This window comes from Emydura macquarii, unplaced genomic scaffold (genome assembly GCF_026122565.2).
Source record: "Emydura macquarii macquarii isolate MOO-44397 ecotype Brisbane River unplaced genomic scaffold, CSIRO-AGI_Emac_v2 contig_2205, whole genome shotgun sequence".
Taxonomy (NCBI): domain Eukaryota; kingdom Metazoa; phylum Chordata; order Testudines; family Chelidae; genus Emydura; species Emydura macquarii.
Genome location: NW_027132342.1, coordinates 31,512,394 through 31,529,405, shown reverse-complemented (window position 1 = coordinate 31,529,405; position 17,012 = coordinate 31,512,394). Strand labels below are relative to the sequence as shown.

The 17,012-nt window shown below is 38.4% G+C and overlaps 1 protein-coding gene across 1 annotated transcript; it reads left to right on the top strand.

Moving 5' to 3' along the window:
* Positions 1 to 1,096: 1,096 nt before the first annotated feature.
* Positions 1,097 to 16,632, top strand: NTS (neurotensin). Its single transcript, XM_067559097.1, has 4 exons — positions 1,097 to 1,324; positions 5,404 to 5,465; positions 14,285 to 14,509; positions 16,269 to 16,632. Exons 1-4 carry the CDS (start codon positions 1,255 to 1,257, stop codon positions 16,407 to 16,409), a joined length of 498 nt encoding a protein of 165 aa, XP_067415198.1. The 5' UTR covers positions 1,097 to 1,254; the 3' UTR covers positions 16,410 to 16,632.
* The last annotated feature ends 380 nt before the right edge of the window (positions 16,633 to 17,012 follow it).

The window sequence follows — 17,012 nt, the reverse complement described above, 5'->3', positions numbered from 1 at the left end:
TCTAGTGAAGGTGCTGGGGAAAAGAGTTATAGGGACAGAATGTAAACACAACTGAGAAATGCTTCACCAATCCATTTCGCATACAATGTGAATCTCTGTTAACTCAGGTCAATGTAGTTCTGAGTTTTCTAGGAGGATCTGAAAGCAATGAGCTTGAAAACCCGCGGCAGGAGAGTGATTTTTCTCATACTTCCATTGCGCCTCCTAATGGAAGCAAAGACACCAGCCAAAACGAAATACTTTCAGCTCCAGTTTAAAGAAAGCAGCTACACGAATTAATATTATATCACTTGAACCTCACACATTTGTACATTCGGTATGTCATTTAAAAAAAAAATGTATTTACCCCAGTTCCCGTTCACTATCTCCGGGGGAAGGGAGAATCCATATGAATATTCTACACCACTAATGCATATGTAATTTCTATATCATGGACATGTTTTTCCTGCCCTGTAGCGTACTTAAAGCTTGAGAGATTATATATATTTAATTTAGGACACACGAAATGGCCAAAAGACTAGCTATGTAATGTGTCCTAGTTAAAAAAAAAAATCTATGCAACATATGCTTTTAAATACAACCTTTGGTAGCACAAAACATCAGTCACAGATAATCAATACACCTTTTGTTCCCTCGCATTGCTCGCCTAGCAGTTGGTAAGATTCGGCAATACTTTTGCGGAGGGGAAGTCTGTAAAATGAGGGGTTATTTAGCATTACGGTGGGATCGCTATGGGCTACGTTTGATGAATGTGGAGCAAGATTTCCGCCGTTTTAACATAGCTCCGGTTTTCCAGAGCATCCTTCTTGCATGCTGCATTGCATTATCTTTCGCAGTGCTGTGTGAGCGTGAGACAGAGAATAGATGAACCGAACGCTCCGGTTTGCTCTGCATGTGGAAACGTTTCGGAATCGGTCTCATTGTACGTCAAGGGCCGTGGAGCAGCGCAGAGCAATCAGTGAATCGCGTCAGTTTCACTCAGAACTGAGTGGCGGGAGGCGGGGGTTGAGGAGGGGGAGAAGGGAGGATAATTCATTAAGAGACAATCACCCTACTTCTGTGACATCACCCCACTGCTTATATACTTCGGGAATGGTTCAGGGCTCCCTTATGGTTCAGATACTCACAAGTCAGCTCAAGGCAGCGAGGGAAAGAAGCAGCTGTACTTTCTCTCTCTTTCTGTCCGTGTCCGTGTCTGTCTCTCTCATTTTTTCCTCTTAGTATTTATGGACTTTACTTTCTAGAGGGCAGAAGATGGCAAGAATGAGAATTCAGCTGGTGTGTATGATTCTGCTGGCTTCCACCTCCTGGAGTCTGTGCTCAGGTAAGCTCTGCTTTGCAACTTCTTTGGGATTCCTTCCTAAGGAGTCAGTTGGCGTGTGGGTCTCTGCTCCTGTCCCCAAACCTATCCCTGCGATTCGTTATCCGATTGTTCCTCTTCTGATTTAAGCCCAGGAAGAGGAGAAGTTTTTAAAAAGGTTTAGCGTCTTGTCTAGTCATTTTTAGGTGGTAAGAACTAACTTGCCCCTCGGATCAAATCAAAAGAAACCAAGTGAGTTAACTCTAGACTTATATATATATATATATATATATATACATACACATATACATATACACACACACACACACAAAATAGGGAGCCATCCCTGATAATAAGTGTTGAGTGTCAGTTTTTCTGTCATTCCCATAAGTTCCTTCCTTCACATTTTCCTGATCTCTCACACAGCATCAATATTATATTTTTTTAAGAAGAGTAAAGAATAGCCCTTGAGAAACATAACAGGATGTGACCATTCACTTTGTCACAAATGTTGAAAGTATTTGTGATGTATGGAATATTGTGTTATCTCAAATATCCTAGGCAATATCTTTTCCACAGCTCATATAAAGCCTTGACACATCCTAACCAAAATGTCTATATGTGTACTTAATACATATTTCATATCAATGATGGAGATACAAAAACTGAAGCTAGAGCGTTAAGAATCTTTACCAAATGATCTAAGTGGGGATGGAAAGCTGCAGGTTTCCATCAATGCAAAAACAAATCACACCATAGGAAAATAAACTCAAGTGACTTTCCACGCCAAGTGTAATTGCTTTAAATAGCCGTAGGATAATAGATGATCTTTAACACCTATGTTTACTTTATAGTTTCTTTTGGCAAACTGACATAGCTAAGTTTATACATAAAAATGTAAAATGCTATGTTGTGGCTTTTATAGCCACGCACTCGCGCTCTCACACACACATATGCAGCAGAAGAGATTTCAAAATACAGACTTGATAACTTTCAAAATAGCTTAATATTTGATTAACATGATTAATGATACTATGAAATATATTGAAGATGATACACATATTCCAGGTGTCAGGAAGGGTCTAGGTATACTTACCCTCCTGCCTCAGCATGAGAGGGAGGGACAGATTAGATGACCTTGAATCCCTACAATCCTCTGATTCTATGAAATGCCAGAAAAAGTAAAAAGAATACACATTTCAACTTTAAGAATTCTATTTCACAGTGTATTCAGGAGTACCAGGCTCTGTCTTCTAAATAAGAGTTCAGAGGTGAGAAACTTTAATATCAGGTATCAATATTCCCAATAGCACATTGGCATTGCTCTGGATGATAAACTATTACTCTTGGGATCTGATACAGCTGGAGAATGGAGTTTTGCTATTAACTTCAGTTTGCAGCTGGATCAGTTTCCCTCTTTTATAGAGTAGTACAGCAATAGGAATAGTGATAACACTTAATTGTTATATAGCACTTTTCATCCATAGATACTAAAAAGCTTTACCAAAAAAAGATGAGTTAGCATCAATGATGCAGGATCAGATCCTAGCAGCTGCAGGAGCCCCTGATCCAGTGTCCACTAAAGTCAATGGAAAGTCTCCCATTGATTGCAGTAGATACTGGATTGGGTCCATAATGAAGAAAGCGGGATGTGCCATAATTAAAATGATTTATTTTGCTTGAAAATAAGAAAATGTGTACATGGGACATGCAGATCAGCTCAAAGTGGAAAGCATTGAACTGTTTTTAGCTAAAGTTAACATTTACAGCACTAAGACAGAACCTGTATTTTAATTTTCTTTTGAAAAGATAGTTTGTACTGAGGGGGAAATGTATCTTTTTGTAAAATGTAAATATATGAACAAAGTGCAGAATTTCAATTCAGGCAAGGTATGAACCAGCAAGAGGAGAGCAAGGTGTGTTCATTCCCCCTTTACTTAAACAATATCGTGTGATACAATCAAATTTTATATTCAGAGCTCTCCATAACTCTGTCCCCATTGCATCCCTGCCCTCAGCTCCTCCTGCACCCTTTCCCATTCCCTGTGCTGTCTGCCCATGCCCTTTTTGGCTCCTCCCATTGTTTTTTTCACTGGCTCTTGAATCTATGCTTCTCTCCTTGCCATCCCATTCACCTGTAATAGTCTCCCAGCTAATGTGCCCCAAACTCTCTTGCTCTCTTCATTCGAAACATTTCTTAGCACCTGTGTATTCTGTGCAGCATTCCACCTCTCACGACCATTCACCATGCTCTATTTTTAGCCTGTATTTCCTAGTGTAAACTCCTCAGGGTGGAGTCCTGTTAACAGGACTTTTGGTAGGTATTAAGATACTGTGTTGATGACTCATGCAGAGAAGGGCTACTACTGTTATCAGGGGGCACAAAGAGCCTATCTTTCAAGAAGAAGCTAAAAAAGTTTGGCTGGTTTAGCCTAGCAAAACGAAGGCTGGGGATATGACTACTCTCTATAAATACATCAGGGTGAAAATGCCAGGGAAGGAGAAGAGCTATTTAAGCTAAAGGACAGCATTGGCACAAGAATAATGAGTATAAACTGGCTATGAATAAAATTTCAGTTAGAAATTAGAAGACCGTTTCTAACCAGAGGCGTGAGGTTCTGGAACAGCCTCCCAATAGGAGGAATGGGGACAAACAGTCTAACTAATTTTAAGATGAAGCTTGATTATTTTGTGTATGGGAATATATCCTGGGGTTACCTGCAGTAACAGGGGACTGGATTGGATGATCCAGGAGGGTCTTTCCAGTCTTATCTCCTATGTTCCTATGACTGCCATGGCAGTCATAGCAGTAAATAAATAATAATAATAAAACCAACTCTTCTATAACACTTTTCATCAGTAGATCTCAAACCTGGATGGAACTGGCCAATAGATTCCACTGTATAGAAAATTGAAATAATAACAACAACACTGATCATGCTAACACAACTGAGATTTAAAATATGTTGTTGTTTGTCAGAAAGCCTAGAACCTCAGATAAGTGTCTTTTTAGTTATTTTTTAAAAATCTAAGTAAACAAATTTATTGATTGGCTTTGAATTAATGTTGCTTTTAGGAAGGTACAAAACAATTAACTAGTTAAAATGTGCTTCAACATAGATCTTTAATGATCTCCAAACTAGACCCCTGCGTGGATACAAAATTTGTATCCACATCCGATCTGTGATCCGCAAACACAGTCCACAGATGCAGATATCCGTGGATATAAAGTGTATATCCACAGATTTGCAGGGCTCTACTTCAAACATTTACCATAATCTTTGAGTTACGATTGCTACTTATATTTGCAAAATAGTAAATTTCTCACACAATTCAGTGTACATCAGAATAGAATTATTTCTGATTGTGCTTCATCTTTCTAAAATAATGTTTCCCCTATCAAATAAGTCACAAAACTTGCTGATATATTGCACTATTTAGGGTCAACTAAATTAGTAGAAAGAAATTACTCAACTACAATAAATCTCTCTCTCTCTGATATGCCAAATTCTGATCTGTCTAAAATCACTGATGTCAGTAGAATTTATACTGGTAAAACTTTGATGACAATCTTGCCCAGTAACTATAACTATTATTAATGCCTATTCTTTAAAAACTTTACTTAAAACTTTTTCTATTGTGAAAATATCCTTTTTAAGGTAAAGAACTAAGACGTGAACTTCTAAAAGTTTGCAGAGGTGACAAATAAGCTTATTCAGATGATTTAAAAAGCCATATTGACTTTGGATGAGTAGTGGGCAACATTTTTGTTTACTGAGATGGCTGTAGATTATGAGCCTGATTCACAGCCCATTGAAGTCAATGGGAATCTTTCAATTGAATTCAATGACTTTGGATCAGGCCCTAGAATGATGGAGAGGGACTGTTTATAAGCAGCATCATTAACCTATGTGGTACTTATAAAAACTCTTGCAGTCAGTCTATATGGATCATATTTTAATAAGGCAAGATACCCAACTAACCCTTTATCCATTATTTAAGTCTAAAGTTCTTTATGAGATATACCTAAATCCCATATGCTGAAATCAAATGACTCTGATTTGTGATGAAATAGTACACATGTGTTTCTGATTTATTCCCAGATTCAGAAGAGGAAATGAAAGCGTTAGAAGCAGATTTAGTGACCAATAAGTATGCATCAAAGGTAATTTTTTTTTTTTTTTTTTTTTAATCTTTTAGCTGACTTGGAGGGAGCACATGAATTCTCATTACAAGCATGGAAGTCTTTGCACAAAGTAATAACCTACAGTCTAGACATAAAAGTTCAGTGCAAGGCATTACTTTGGTGCAAAATTTTCTTTTAGTTCAAAGGAAGTTTAAAGGTGTTGATGTGATGCAAAAATTAAAACGTGTGTCTCACTTGTAATGCTGGTACTTTAATGAAATAGTCAGGTTGAGTTTCATGTGGAGATATAAATTTATAAAGAGGAAAATGTGTTTCCAATAAGTTTATGTCTGACTTTATCTTGAATTAACGCCTAAATGAGATATTGTACTTTTTCTACATGTGTAAAATTAACATATTCAAAAGACAAAAGCTGTTACCAACAGATATTGATTTTGGTTTAGGAATAATATTGTAGTTTTAGTGATCATCAAGAACATCAAAAAAAAAATCACAGAAATATCCAGTAAATAGTTTCCTTCCTGAGTGACCAAAGAGCCAGCCATATATTTATTTTCCAAATACGCAGGGCTCAATGATCTCGGCTTCACATAGGTGAATATAAGAAACAGAACATTTGACAGGCAGTGGCCAAAAACTTTAGCAGTACTGATATCTTCCATAAATGAAGTGGAAAAAATTATTTATTTATTTTAAATAACATGGAGTGAAGGTAGCATGGATTAAAGGTAGAAAAAACAGGAGAAAATTTTCACAAATTTTTTTTTCACAAAAAATTAATTCCATAAACCAATGATTAATTGATAGGTTAAAGAAGCAAATTTGCCTCTGGGATGGATGGTTTTTTCACATTTGCTCATCTGAGGGTTTATCAGCTTCTCCCACACTTTCTAATACCACCTGATATCGCTGTCAATAGAAACAGGAGAATGGATTAGATGGATAATCCGATTTGATCCAGTATGGTAATTCCTAGATTTCTGTGTTCCCAATTAGGTAACAGGACCCAGATGTCAAACAAACCTACTTCTTGTCTTCTGGTGGGCCAAGAAAAACTCCTATAGTAAGAAAGAGATTAGTGGGGATTCTTTTCCTGGGATCAGTTTAGCATTTGGATTCTGTCAAAAGGATTCTTCTTCTGAATCCCAAAGGGCTAATACACTCTTGCTGAAATCCTAGCTCTAATGAAGTCAATATGAATTTTGCTTTTGACATCAGTGGAGCCAATATTTCATCACCTATCGCTCTTCCCCTTCTCTGACACACAACATAAACTCTAAAACAGTTGTGTGGTGGCAGATTAAGAATGTGCCAAAACTGAATCATAGTTGACAGAGTAAAGATGATTTTTGTTAAGTGTAGTGTTGGGTGTGGCAACTTGCTGTTTAGGCCTACTTCTGTCCAGAAGGCCACATAATTCATAAACCCAGTTCAAGTGACCTAATAACTGAACCTGTCTTAACAAGTGGACTTGTGATAGGAACATCCCTGACTTAACTTCAGACCTTCCTGAACTGATGCTTGTTGTCTCCCATCTCATATCTAATTCCAGTAGAGAATAACTACTGTTATTTCTCATTAATTGTCTGTGATATGTACTTGACAATCTAACCAACCAATCTCATCATCTTGGTGGCCCTCACATTTAGGAGAAAAAAGCAAACCTGTTTCGGAAAGTCTGGATCTACAAGTGTAGCAAAGTAGTTTTTCAGCCACATTAACACTGCTTGGCATTCCTGGGAGTCCATAAAGTATTTTCAATAAGTGTGTTCTAAGTATATAGTATGTTCTAGTACTCTAACCATTTAAACTGATTCACTGCTCAAGAATATACCTCTGATTATGTGTGATTCTAAGCCCTCTTCTTCCTGGATAATAGGAGAGTAAAGAACTCTTCTTTGTCCTGCTAAAGCAGAACCCAGACAAGACTGAGGCAATGCTGGTGGAATGTGCAGTCGCTTTGAAGAACATGCCTCCTCTATAATATTCCCCACTATTGAGGCACCTGCTCTCAACTATTTAACTTGTCAGCAACCTTGGTCCTTTTCAACACCTCATTGCTATATAGGATAATACAAAAGCAATATCCAGTATTTGTGGTTGAAAAACCTGTCCACTACCGTCTGTGTCTGGCCAGAAGATAAAGCTCCCTCCTATCAGACACAGACCTGGCCACTTATCCATGCATTCATGACCACTAAGCTTGGTAACTGAAACTCATATATTCAAGGACAGCAATGCAGCTTGGAAAAACTCCACTTGGTACAAAATTCAGCCTGTCTGCTTAGCAACAGAGAAAGGAAGATTTTTATTGTTATTTCTATTTTTAAATATCTGGGAGGCACTCAAATACTACACTGATGGGGGAATATGAGCACCTAAATAGATAGTATTTTCTATAGACCTGACACGGCTTGTGCTGCTGATATACCAGGTATACCTTGACATCACATTGAATTCACCTGAATATCCATTTGCAGAATATGCTGAATTATTTCATTCTCCACTATGACAAAAGGAGGAAACATCTAAGCAGTAAAATCATACTACCTGGAGGAAGAAAGTACTCCATCATGAAACAAAGCTCACTGCAGAGCAGCAACCACCAAATGTTATTTGAGTTCTAAGCACTGTAGTATACCTCCAAAATACCATAAACAATGTCATCACTGTTTAAGCTATCTCTGGCACAAAATCATCTGAATTTGAATGTATTAATTATTTTGATATTCTATTTTTTTTTTTTTTAATCTGTTTTGCTAAGGATGAAATATTGGATATTGGAAGCAAGAACAGAAAATAATTTCTTTTTATAAAATTTGTAACATTCAGAATTTATCCATGTTCCAGCAGCTAATACTATGCACACAGCATGATATAAGTTATTACTACATCAACAGGGCCTCCAGAGGTACCATTTAACCAAAATCAGAGATAAACCAGCTGATGTGGAACAAATCCATACAGTGGAACTCAGAGTTCCCTTTAGTCCTCCAGATTCAAGGCAGTGCCAGACACGATAAATGCCTTCCTACTGCTCCTTTTAGGTAAACAATTAGAGCTGGTTAGAAATGTTTTGATGCGACAGAGTTTTATTAGAAAAATGCTGATTTGTTGAACCTGAAATGTTTTGCAAAAATGGTTTGGGCTTGACAAATTTGTAGCATCACAGGAAGGATTCCGATGAAGCCCTCTCTGACAGGCAGGTTTCTGTCAAAAGACAGACACATCAAGCCAAGGCTACCAGGCTCACTGACTTGGAGCCAGGATCCTGAAAGCCCTGGTTCTAACCCAGGCTTGGCTCCCAGCTCCTCAGCAGAGAGCCTGGAAAAATATGGGGGCTCTCAGGACTTCCAAGTTCTCTACTGCGGTGCCTGGAAGTCCTGGGACAAGTATCCAGAGCAACTATACTATGCAGACTTCCCTGGCTCCAGGATCCCAGGACTTCCAGACTCCCAAGCCAGCTGGATCCCTGTGCTATCTAATTTCTGAGCAGGCAGTCCTGGGACCAGCTGTCCCAGGAGTTTGGAAACTCAGAGTTCCCTGGGCTGGGGCAATCTGTATTGTGGGCATGCCTCAGAACTCCAGACCCTGGGAGCCTTGGCAGCTGCTAACTGAAATGGACGTTCTTGACAGTTTCATGGCTGCCCTCTGAATAGCAGCGGTGAAACTAACAAGAATGTCCATTTCAACTGGCTGCTGCAAAGGTCCTGGGAGCAAACTTCATTTCAGAAACAATGTAAATTAAATATTAATATGATTTTTTTTAAATTTCTGGTTCGTGGGAAGTTTCAAAAAGACAGGTTTCATTCTGGATCTGAAAAAAACCAAATTTCAAATATCATGAACTGGAAACTGCCAGTTCTGGCCAGCTCTGTTAGCAACTGGGACACAAACTTTCAAACTGTCTTCAGAAATACATCACAGGAAAAAGAAAAGACCAGCTATATTTCTGAGCCCAACAACATTCAATATTACATTTTATAAGAATCTTCGTCAATGCAAAAACTTATTTCAGATTCGCTGTATGAATTCTTCAGCATCAATAAATCTCAAATCCAGATTCATACTACAAACGACCTCCATTGTTTTATCAAATTACTACCAGACTTTTTTTGAGCTAACCTTCAGTATATTATCTCTAACCTTTGAGACTTTGGTGCTTTGATCTCCTTCCTGGCTGTTTCCAAACCATAACTTGAGTGTTTGTAGTTACCTGTGTGACTGTCAGTCTAGAACTGTGTGGAAAATATGCCACTCACTGAAAGTGAACCAGGACTCTTGGACTCCTTGAGTGGAAGGCTATGCTTTACCATATTACTAGAGAGAGTTCACACAACTTATAAATAATATTCATTCAATACCTGCAGTTACAGTGGAGTAACAAGCATACTCTGTTCACTTGATCAGAGGAGAGCTGTCTGCTCAGCAGACAGTTATGTAACAATACCTAGCTCTTACCTAGTGCTTTTCAGCAGTAGATCTCAAAACACTTAACAAAAGAAATCAGTACCATTGTCTCAGTTTTTTACAGATGTGAAATTGTGGCATGGGGAAGTGATGTGAGTTGCTCTAAGTCACCCAGCACACCAGTGGCAGAACCAGGAATAGAACCCAGGTGCACTGAGTCCCAGTCTGGTGCTGTAACCAAGAGGCCATACTCACTCTCAGAATCTATAAATAGCACTCCTATATGTAGTCTTGACTGATAATTAACCTGGTCAGCCAATTCCTAAAGGCATATGACCCCTTTCTGATCTGACACGGGGGCAAATCAGAAGTAATTACACTGAAGTTAAAGGAGTTACAGTGATGTAAGTGTGGCATAAATGGGAATAAGGTCCATTGTACCAATTTATCTTAGGTGGGTCTTACAAACAATGCTTCAAAGACCAATAACTACCGTGTGTTAAATGGGGATTCTTCTCCTGGCCTAGCTAGTAAGAACTGTACTAAACTTGACTCAGCTGGCAGTTGCTACTTGCATATGCTACCAATGTCTTCTAAAATATTCTTTTGGCATGTCTAAAGCTGGGATAGAGTAACAAATTTAGACTCAAAGGATACTGCAGCTCTACACAGGAAGCCACCATAGTCTTCGTCCACAAGCTGAAAACATCATTCTTAGTACAAAGGGTTGGAACTTGCAGAAAAGTGTACGGGGAAAGCATAATCTTTTGTGCGAAAAAATTAAGTACTTTTTTATGCCACAAATAATTTTAAGTAAACCAAAGAGGGTTTTGAAATTGAAATAGGCACCTTATTTACTTTTTAAACCCATCTCCTGCTAATTAAGTCAGACATTCCATAAAGAGGTTAATTTTGTTGTGAACCTGTCGGATAATTCAACACTCTAATTATATCACCTGGATGAAGAACCAGATGAGCCTTAAGTAAACAAAAAACAAAATTTCAAACTACTGAGCAGGATTTAGGATGTGTTTCCATTTCACCTTCAAAACAAAATATACATTTCTGAACAGCGAATCCAACACAGTTGAGAAAGCAAGGATCTTCTAATAAAGGACTAAATTATGCCCACTTAATAACATAGCTGTATCTGAGAGAGGACTATGGTCCAAAGGGAATATCTTAGATAATGGCTGACATTGGTGCAAATTTCTATTACTGCCTTGGTCTGTCTTTATGACATTTATCTCTCTCTGCCCCCCAAAACAAAAACAAACAAACAAACAAACAAACCCCCCAACAAACATATGGCTAACAATGAATACCACACAGATCCAACATAAAATATTAATCTCTATTAGCAAGATGACTCAAATATCCACAAGGTTATAGGATTCTCTAGTGGACTGGTAATTACATAGAGTATATACACTGCCCTCCCTCTAAACATGTTATCACTAAATAAAATGAATTTCTATATGGCTGAAACAGCTATATTATTATGTACTGTCCACCAATCACAAGGCTTGGTTGCTACATTACTATTTATTCCTTGAAACATAAAAATAAATACACTTTAATTCACAAATAAAATGTAAACCTGACATTAATTTTCAACAAGGGAGATTTAGGTTAGATATTAGGGGGAAAAAGCTTTCTAATTATAAGAATAATTAAGTACTGGACTAATTTATCAAGGGAGATTGTGGAATCCCCATCTTTGGAGTCAAGAATGGTCTAGGTATACTTAAATCTTCCTCAGCGCAGGAGGGATGGACTAGATGACCTCTTGAGGTCCCTTGCAGTCCTACATCTCTATGAGTAAATGCTCAACATGAATCATTTGGGAACTATGAGGTCAGTGACCAAGAAGGTACTGCTCAGCCTATGCTTTCCTTGTCCCTGGAATTTTTTCTGTCTCTAAATCCTGTTTAAAGGAAACTAATTTCTGTGCTGGAGGGAAAACAAAATTTTAAAGAAGGGAAAAATAGACGGGGAACCCAGAAAGTGGAAAATATGATGGAGAAGGGAAGTGGTGAGTGAAGCTCCCTCGTTTCATTTTTCCAAACCAAAACTAAAGCTGGTAGGAAAAACACCAACAAAACACTTGGCTGTTTCCTTGAAACTGAAACATTTCCCGGAGACAGATAGTAATAAATTCCAACAAAAGCCTCAGCCGGCAGACTTGCAAACAGCTGGGAGCCCGGAAGCTATGGGAACCCCGGCTCTTAGGCCTGAGGCTCCTCATCAGATCAGCATTCCAAGCTCATGGATCCTTAGCAACTCACTTGGTAGGCAGATGGAGAACCATTAGCCTAGAAATTTTGGGAATCCTGGCTCTGAAGCTCACCCCTCTTCAGCAGCTCAGGGGCCCCAGGGCAGCCCACAAGACAGACTGCCCTCAAAAGTCAAGGCTCCATTCCAGTTCACAGAGAATTTTGAAATATGTGGGGGGTTCTTCTAAATTGGATTGAAACCAAATATCTTTCATGAAAAGAAAATTCCTCCACCCAGCTCTAGCTAATAGGAAAATAGAAGGAAGGCATTGACTGAGAATAAATAGGTTAAGTTCGTGGAGGACCCAGGGCAGGTAAGTGCATGCAGATTCTCTACTGAGTGGAGATTCATCTTGACCAAGAGAAAATCCTCTCATATAAGTACATTCTTTTAGGGTCTGATGGCTCTTACATAGCAGAACTCCTGTTGCAGTTCACCCAGTCTTAAATCAAAATGCACTAATATTCATTAATAACCCTTATTTAGCAAATTGTTATGAGAAACTGAAGATAAGCAAATAATATCTACATATCTTTAGAACCGAATCCCTGCTTTTCCCATGACAACATCCCATTCTCTTCCACAATGTGGATTCTTCTCCCTACCCACTACAACAGACTCAACTTCCTTCCAAATGTCCTGATCTCCAACAGTCTCCCCAATAATCTTTGAACTGTCCTCCCTTATGCTGGATCTCTCCATTCTACTCAACTGTCTGCTCTCACATGCCTGACTCTCCATGCTACCCACTCTGTTTTCCTGCCAGTTCCTTCCCCTACCACCAGTCCCATAGATATCTGCTCACACATGACTTGCCTTTCTGCTGCCTTTAGGTATTCATCTCTGAATATATGTGCCACAGAATTTAGTGTTTTCCCTCTTCATAATGGGTCTGCTCAGCCATTGGTATTCATGTCTATCTTTTAATAATGGTAATAGGAGGCAGAGATATATACAGATGGTCAATAGCATTAATCTTTTACATCCAAGTTTTGTAACGTAATTGTGTTGGATGGGAATATAAAGTGGGCAGGCACCTTTTCCAACTTGCCCTACAAATAAATTCACACTATATACAAAGTTCAGTGTGGCCTCCTTCCTGAGTTTGGATTTAACGAAAAGAAGATATAAGAGTCAGTTCAAATATGCTCCATAGGCTTGGCAATTCCTAGGGTTCTTCTCTCAGGACTGTTCAACCCACACTCTGCATCCTCACTAACAGGAGATTCACTTTCACCTTTTTATACATAAAGATAGGTTAAAAATTTACCTGCCTCAAGGAGACAGCAGAACCCACTCAAACCTTTCTCGATAGGATCAACACCTGCTAGCTGCCTGGGCATGAGATGTTTTAGGCAAACACACCCAGCCCATTGCAAGAATACTTTCAACCTTCAATTTCTTCTTTATTTCCCTACATGTTTTTTTTTTTAAAATAAACTTACCCTCTACCCGTAAAGAACCAGATACAGAGTGGCTCATCTTTATTTGCTTAATAATATTTTTTGTATTTACACATCAGCTTAATCTGTAACTTCATTTTGGTAATCTGCAATCCATTGCGTTCTGCAGATTAGTACTCCATTAAAGCTCCCTACACAAGACAGTAAAAAAGGCCACAGCAAGCAAGGCCTGAGGGTTCATAAACTGCAGAGGTCCATTGCATCACACACCTGTGTCCAGAGAGAGCACACTCCCTGTAGGACTAGCCAGGGAGCACAGAGGTACCCCTTACCGTGCGGCTGTTTGGGGAGGAGGATCCTCTTGCTGACAAGGATGCATTCTGAGTCCATGCTTATTAGATAGGCTGAGCTGCCTGCCCCAGGACTCCATCCAACAAGCTTGATTCTCCACTCCCTTGAACCTTGTGATGTCATTTATACCTGCGCAGAGAGCTGTGAAATGCTACCATTCTGGTTTTGGGGGGCAAGGCACAGGAGATCAGACCCTGTATGTTTAATAAATGAGTTGTCCTAATTACAGCCCACTACAATTGCTGCCTTAATTTTGGTTAGACAAAAACAAACAAGCAGCTCCCCCCCAAAACACTACACAAAATATATTGTCCCCATTGAAATGCTTTACAGTGTCACAGCGATCGCTAAAGAAAAGACAGCATTTTTACATAGCATGTGTTTTATATCTTTCAGATTAACAGAGCAAAACTTCCTTACTGGAAAACGACCCTGCTAAATGTGTGCAGTCTTATAAACAACGTAAACAACCAAGCAGAGGAAACAACGGAATCTGATGAAGATGACTTCCTTACGAGAGGACAGTTTCCTGCTGCTCTAGATGGCTCCAACTTGGAAGCGATGCTGACAATATATCAGCTCCAAAATGTCTGCCAAAGCAGAGCCGTTCAGTACTGGGAGGTAAAACAACACATCACTAATGCATGCCACTTGAATGACTCTGCTTTGATTATGTATTTAAGAGAGACTTAAAACCTAGGTCCTGTCTGTCCTATATGTAGCCATTCAAAAAAAAATTAAGCAGAGATATGGAGATGAGCTTTACAACAGAACAGAAAATTAAACTGTGTTAAGCAACAATGTGGATTTACACAGGTGTGACTGAAAGCAGGAGATGGCATTGTGTATGTGCATAGCATCATTGGGCCCAATTCATAGTTGCCCATTTGCACTACCTATGTCAGTACAATGTGTTTGCAAAGCCACCATGGTTGCCCTGGGGAATACCATGAAGCAGGGTGTTTCCCCACCAACATGGCTTTAGGCTATTTTAGGGGATCTTTTGATGTCTAGAAGCCCAGGATTGAGAGTGCAAAAAAGGTAGTTTAGAGCCATTTTCACTTACACACGCTCTCTCCCTCTTCCTCTCCTCTCCCCACAACTGAGGATTCAGCCCATATGATCTGCTGGACCACAGCAGTCTGTTTTCAAGTCTGTGCACTAGAATCCTCGGAGTCAGCTAAGGTTGTACACACAGAGCACTGTAACAGTATGCATCTTTGGGGCTCAAAATTGCCTCAGAGTCCTTTTCATCAGTACACTTAGCACTGCAGAGTATCTGCTGTAGAACTAGCACACTACGTCATGATACTGAGATATCTCTTACCCTGGAGATGTGGGAACATGGAGCAGTAACTGGGGCTCATTGACCTCAAAGAAGCCATGGATCAAGAAACTATGGTCCTGTTGCAGCTTAGATGTAAAGAAAAGGAGTGCAAAGAAATATCAGATAAGTTTAATAGAGAAGGGAAGGAAGAGATCATGGAAACTTGAGAAAGGGCTCCACAGCTGAGAATGAGTAATACACTACACTTCTATCTGTGATCCTATTCATCCAAGCTCTGTTCCAAAGCCCATTGAAATCACTTGGAGTCTTTCCATTGACTCCAACAGATTTTAGATCAGGACCCATTTACTAAGTGATCAATCAACTTTAGTGCCCCTAAACAACTGCATTATGAATGATACAAGGTTTTTATTTAACGACCCTCTGTCAGCCAGCTGGATTGTGTTTGATCATTAAAAGGTGCACTAATAAGAATGGATTAAATCATTTCAGGTAATGTAATAACCGACCTGACATTTCCTTAAAAACTCAAAGCACGATTGGTTTTGCACATTCTGACCTTCACAACTTTTGTTTTCTATATATTTTCACATTTCTGATTTGAAAATTTTATACGTTTCTCATTTTGCCTACTAATAGAAGTAAACATACTGTAATATCACTAGGAACGCTGAAACCAGCAAGTAGTGGAAGTCTCATCAGATTTCCAGCCTAAATTTTAGACCGATGATGTTTATATAAAGAACTTTAAATTCTTAAAGCTTTATCCACATTAAATGAAAGCTTTCAGGGTGAAACCCTGGCCCCACTCAAATCAATGTCAATAATCCCATTTACTTCAATGGGATTAGTACTTCACCACCAAATTTTTGAGATTTACACATCAATAATGTGATTATAGATAAAACAGATATTGTTTTAATAATTAATTTCGTGAAACAACAAGGTTAAAGTCCATTATCTCTTTTGCTAGTTAGTGAGTACATTAAGAGAATGTAGATTTACAAAAGTATCAAGAGATTAATAGTTTTTCTTTATCTTTAATCTAAAGAAATATAGAGATTCCACAGTGTCTCTTCTCATGTTTTACAGTTACTTCAGCAAGATGTTTTCAATCAAGAGAATTCAAACCAAGATATAATGAAGAGAAAAATTCCTTATATTCTGAAACGGCAACTACATGTTAACAAAGCCAGAAGACCCTACATACTCAAGAGAAGTTCATATTACTGATGCAGCAAAGACAGCAATGTATATTTAGTTTGAGTAACTGTGCTTTATGGTTATCTTATTTTAATCTAAAATCATATTTGTGTGAAAAATATACTATGAAAAATCATCAAGGTGATAACATAACTGTTTCTTTTTTGCAATTGTTGTTTCTTGAATGTGATTTTTCCTACTTGAGATTAATTGGACTAATACATTTACAAATAAATCTAGTTTCTAAGCATGATGTATTGTACACAACTGAGATTTCAACGTATTTGCTACAATATAGGTTTTTTTTCCTGTGTTATAAAACTCATACTGCTATGCCAAAACATAAATCAATAGTCCATAAACACCAGAAACAGACACCTCAAAACTTACCTCAAAACCAATCTATAATGGCCAACTAGTGTGTAATATGGTAATCGGAATTGACACAATATTTCCTAAATTGACCAGTGGCAATTATCAGGGTTTAAGTCTAAATAAACAAGGAAACATTGTGCCTTGGCTATTAAGTTGCAATTTCAAATCTCATATTTTAAGTGGCCTTCCTTATTCTGATGACTTTAATTAGTTGAATCTTCATGGACCTGTGAAGGACCATGATTTAATTAATTATTA

Bases quoted from the DNA above. Each gene is read 5' to 3' on its own strand.
- NTS (XM_067559097.1), top strand. From the start codon at position 1,255: ATGGCAAGAATGAGAATTCAGCTGGTGTGTATGATTCTGCTGGCTTCC. The intron at 1,325-5,403 runs GTAAGCTCTGCT...ATTTATTCCCAG, and splicing joins CTCCTGGAGTCTGTGCTCAG to ATTCAGAAGAGGAAATGAAA. The intron at 14,510-16,268 runs GTAAAACAACAC...CATGTTTTACAG, and splicing joins GAGCCGTTCAGTACTGGGAG to TTACTTCAGCAAGATGTTTT.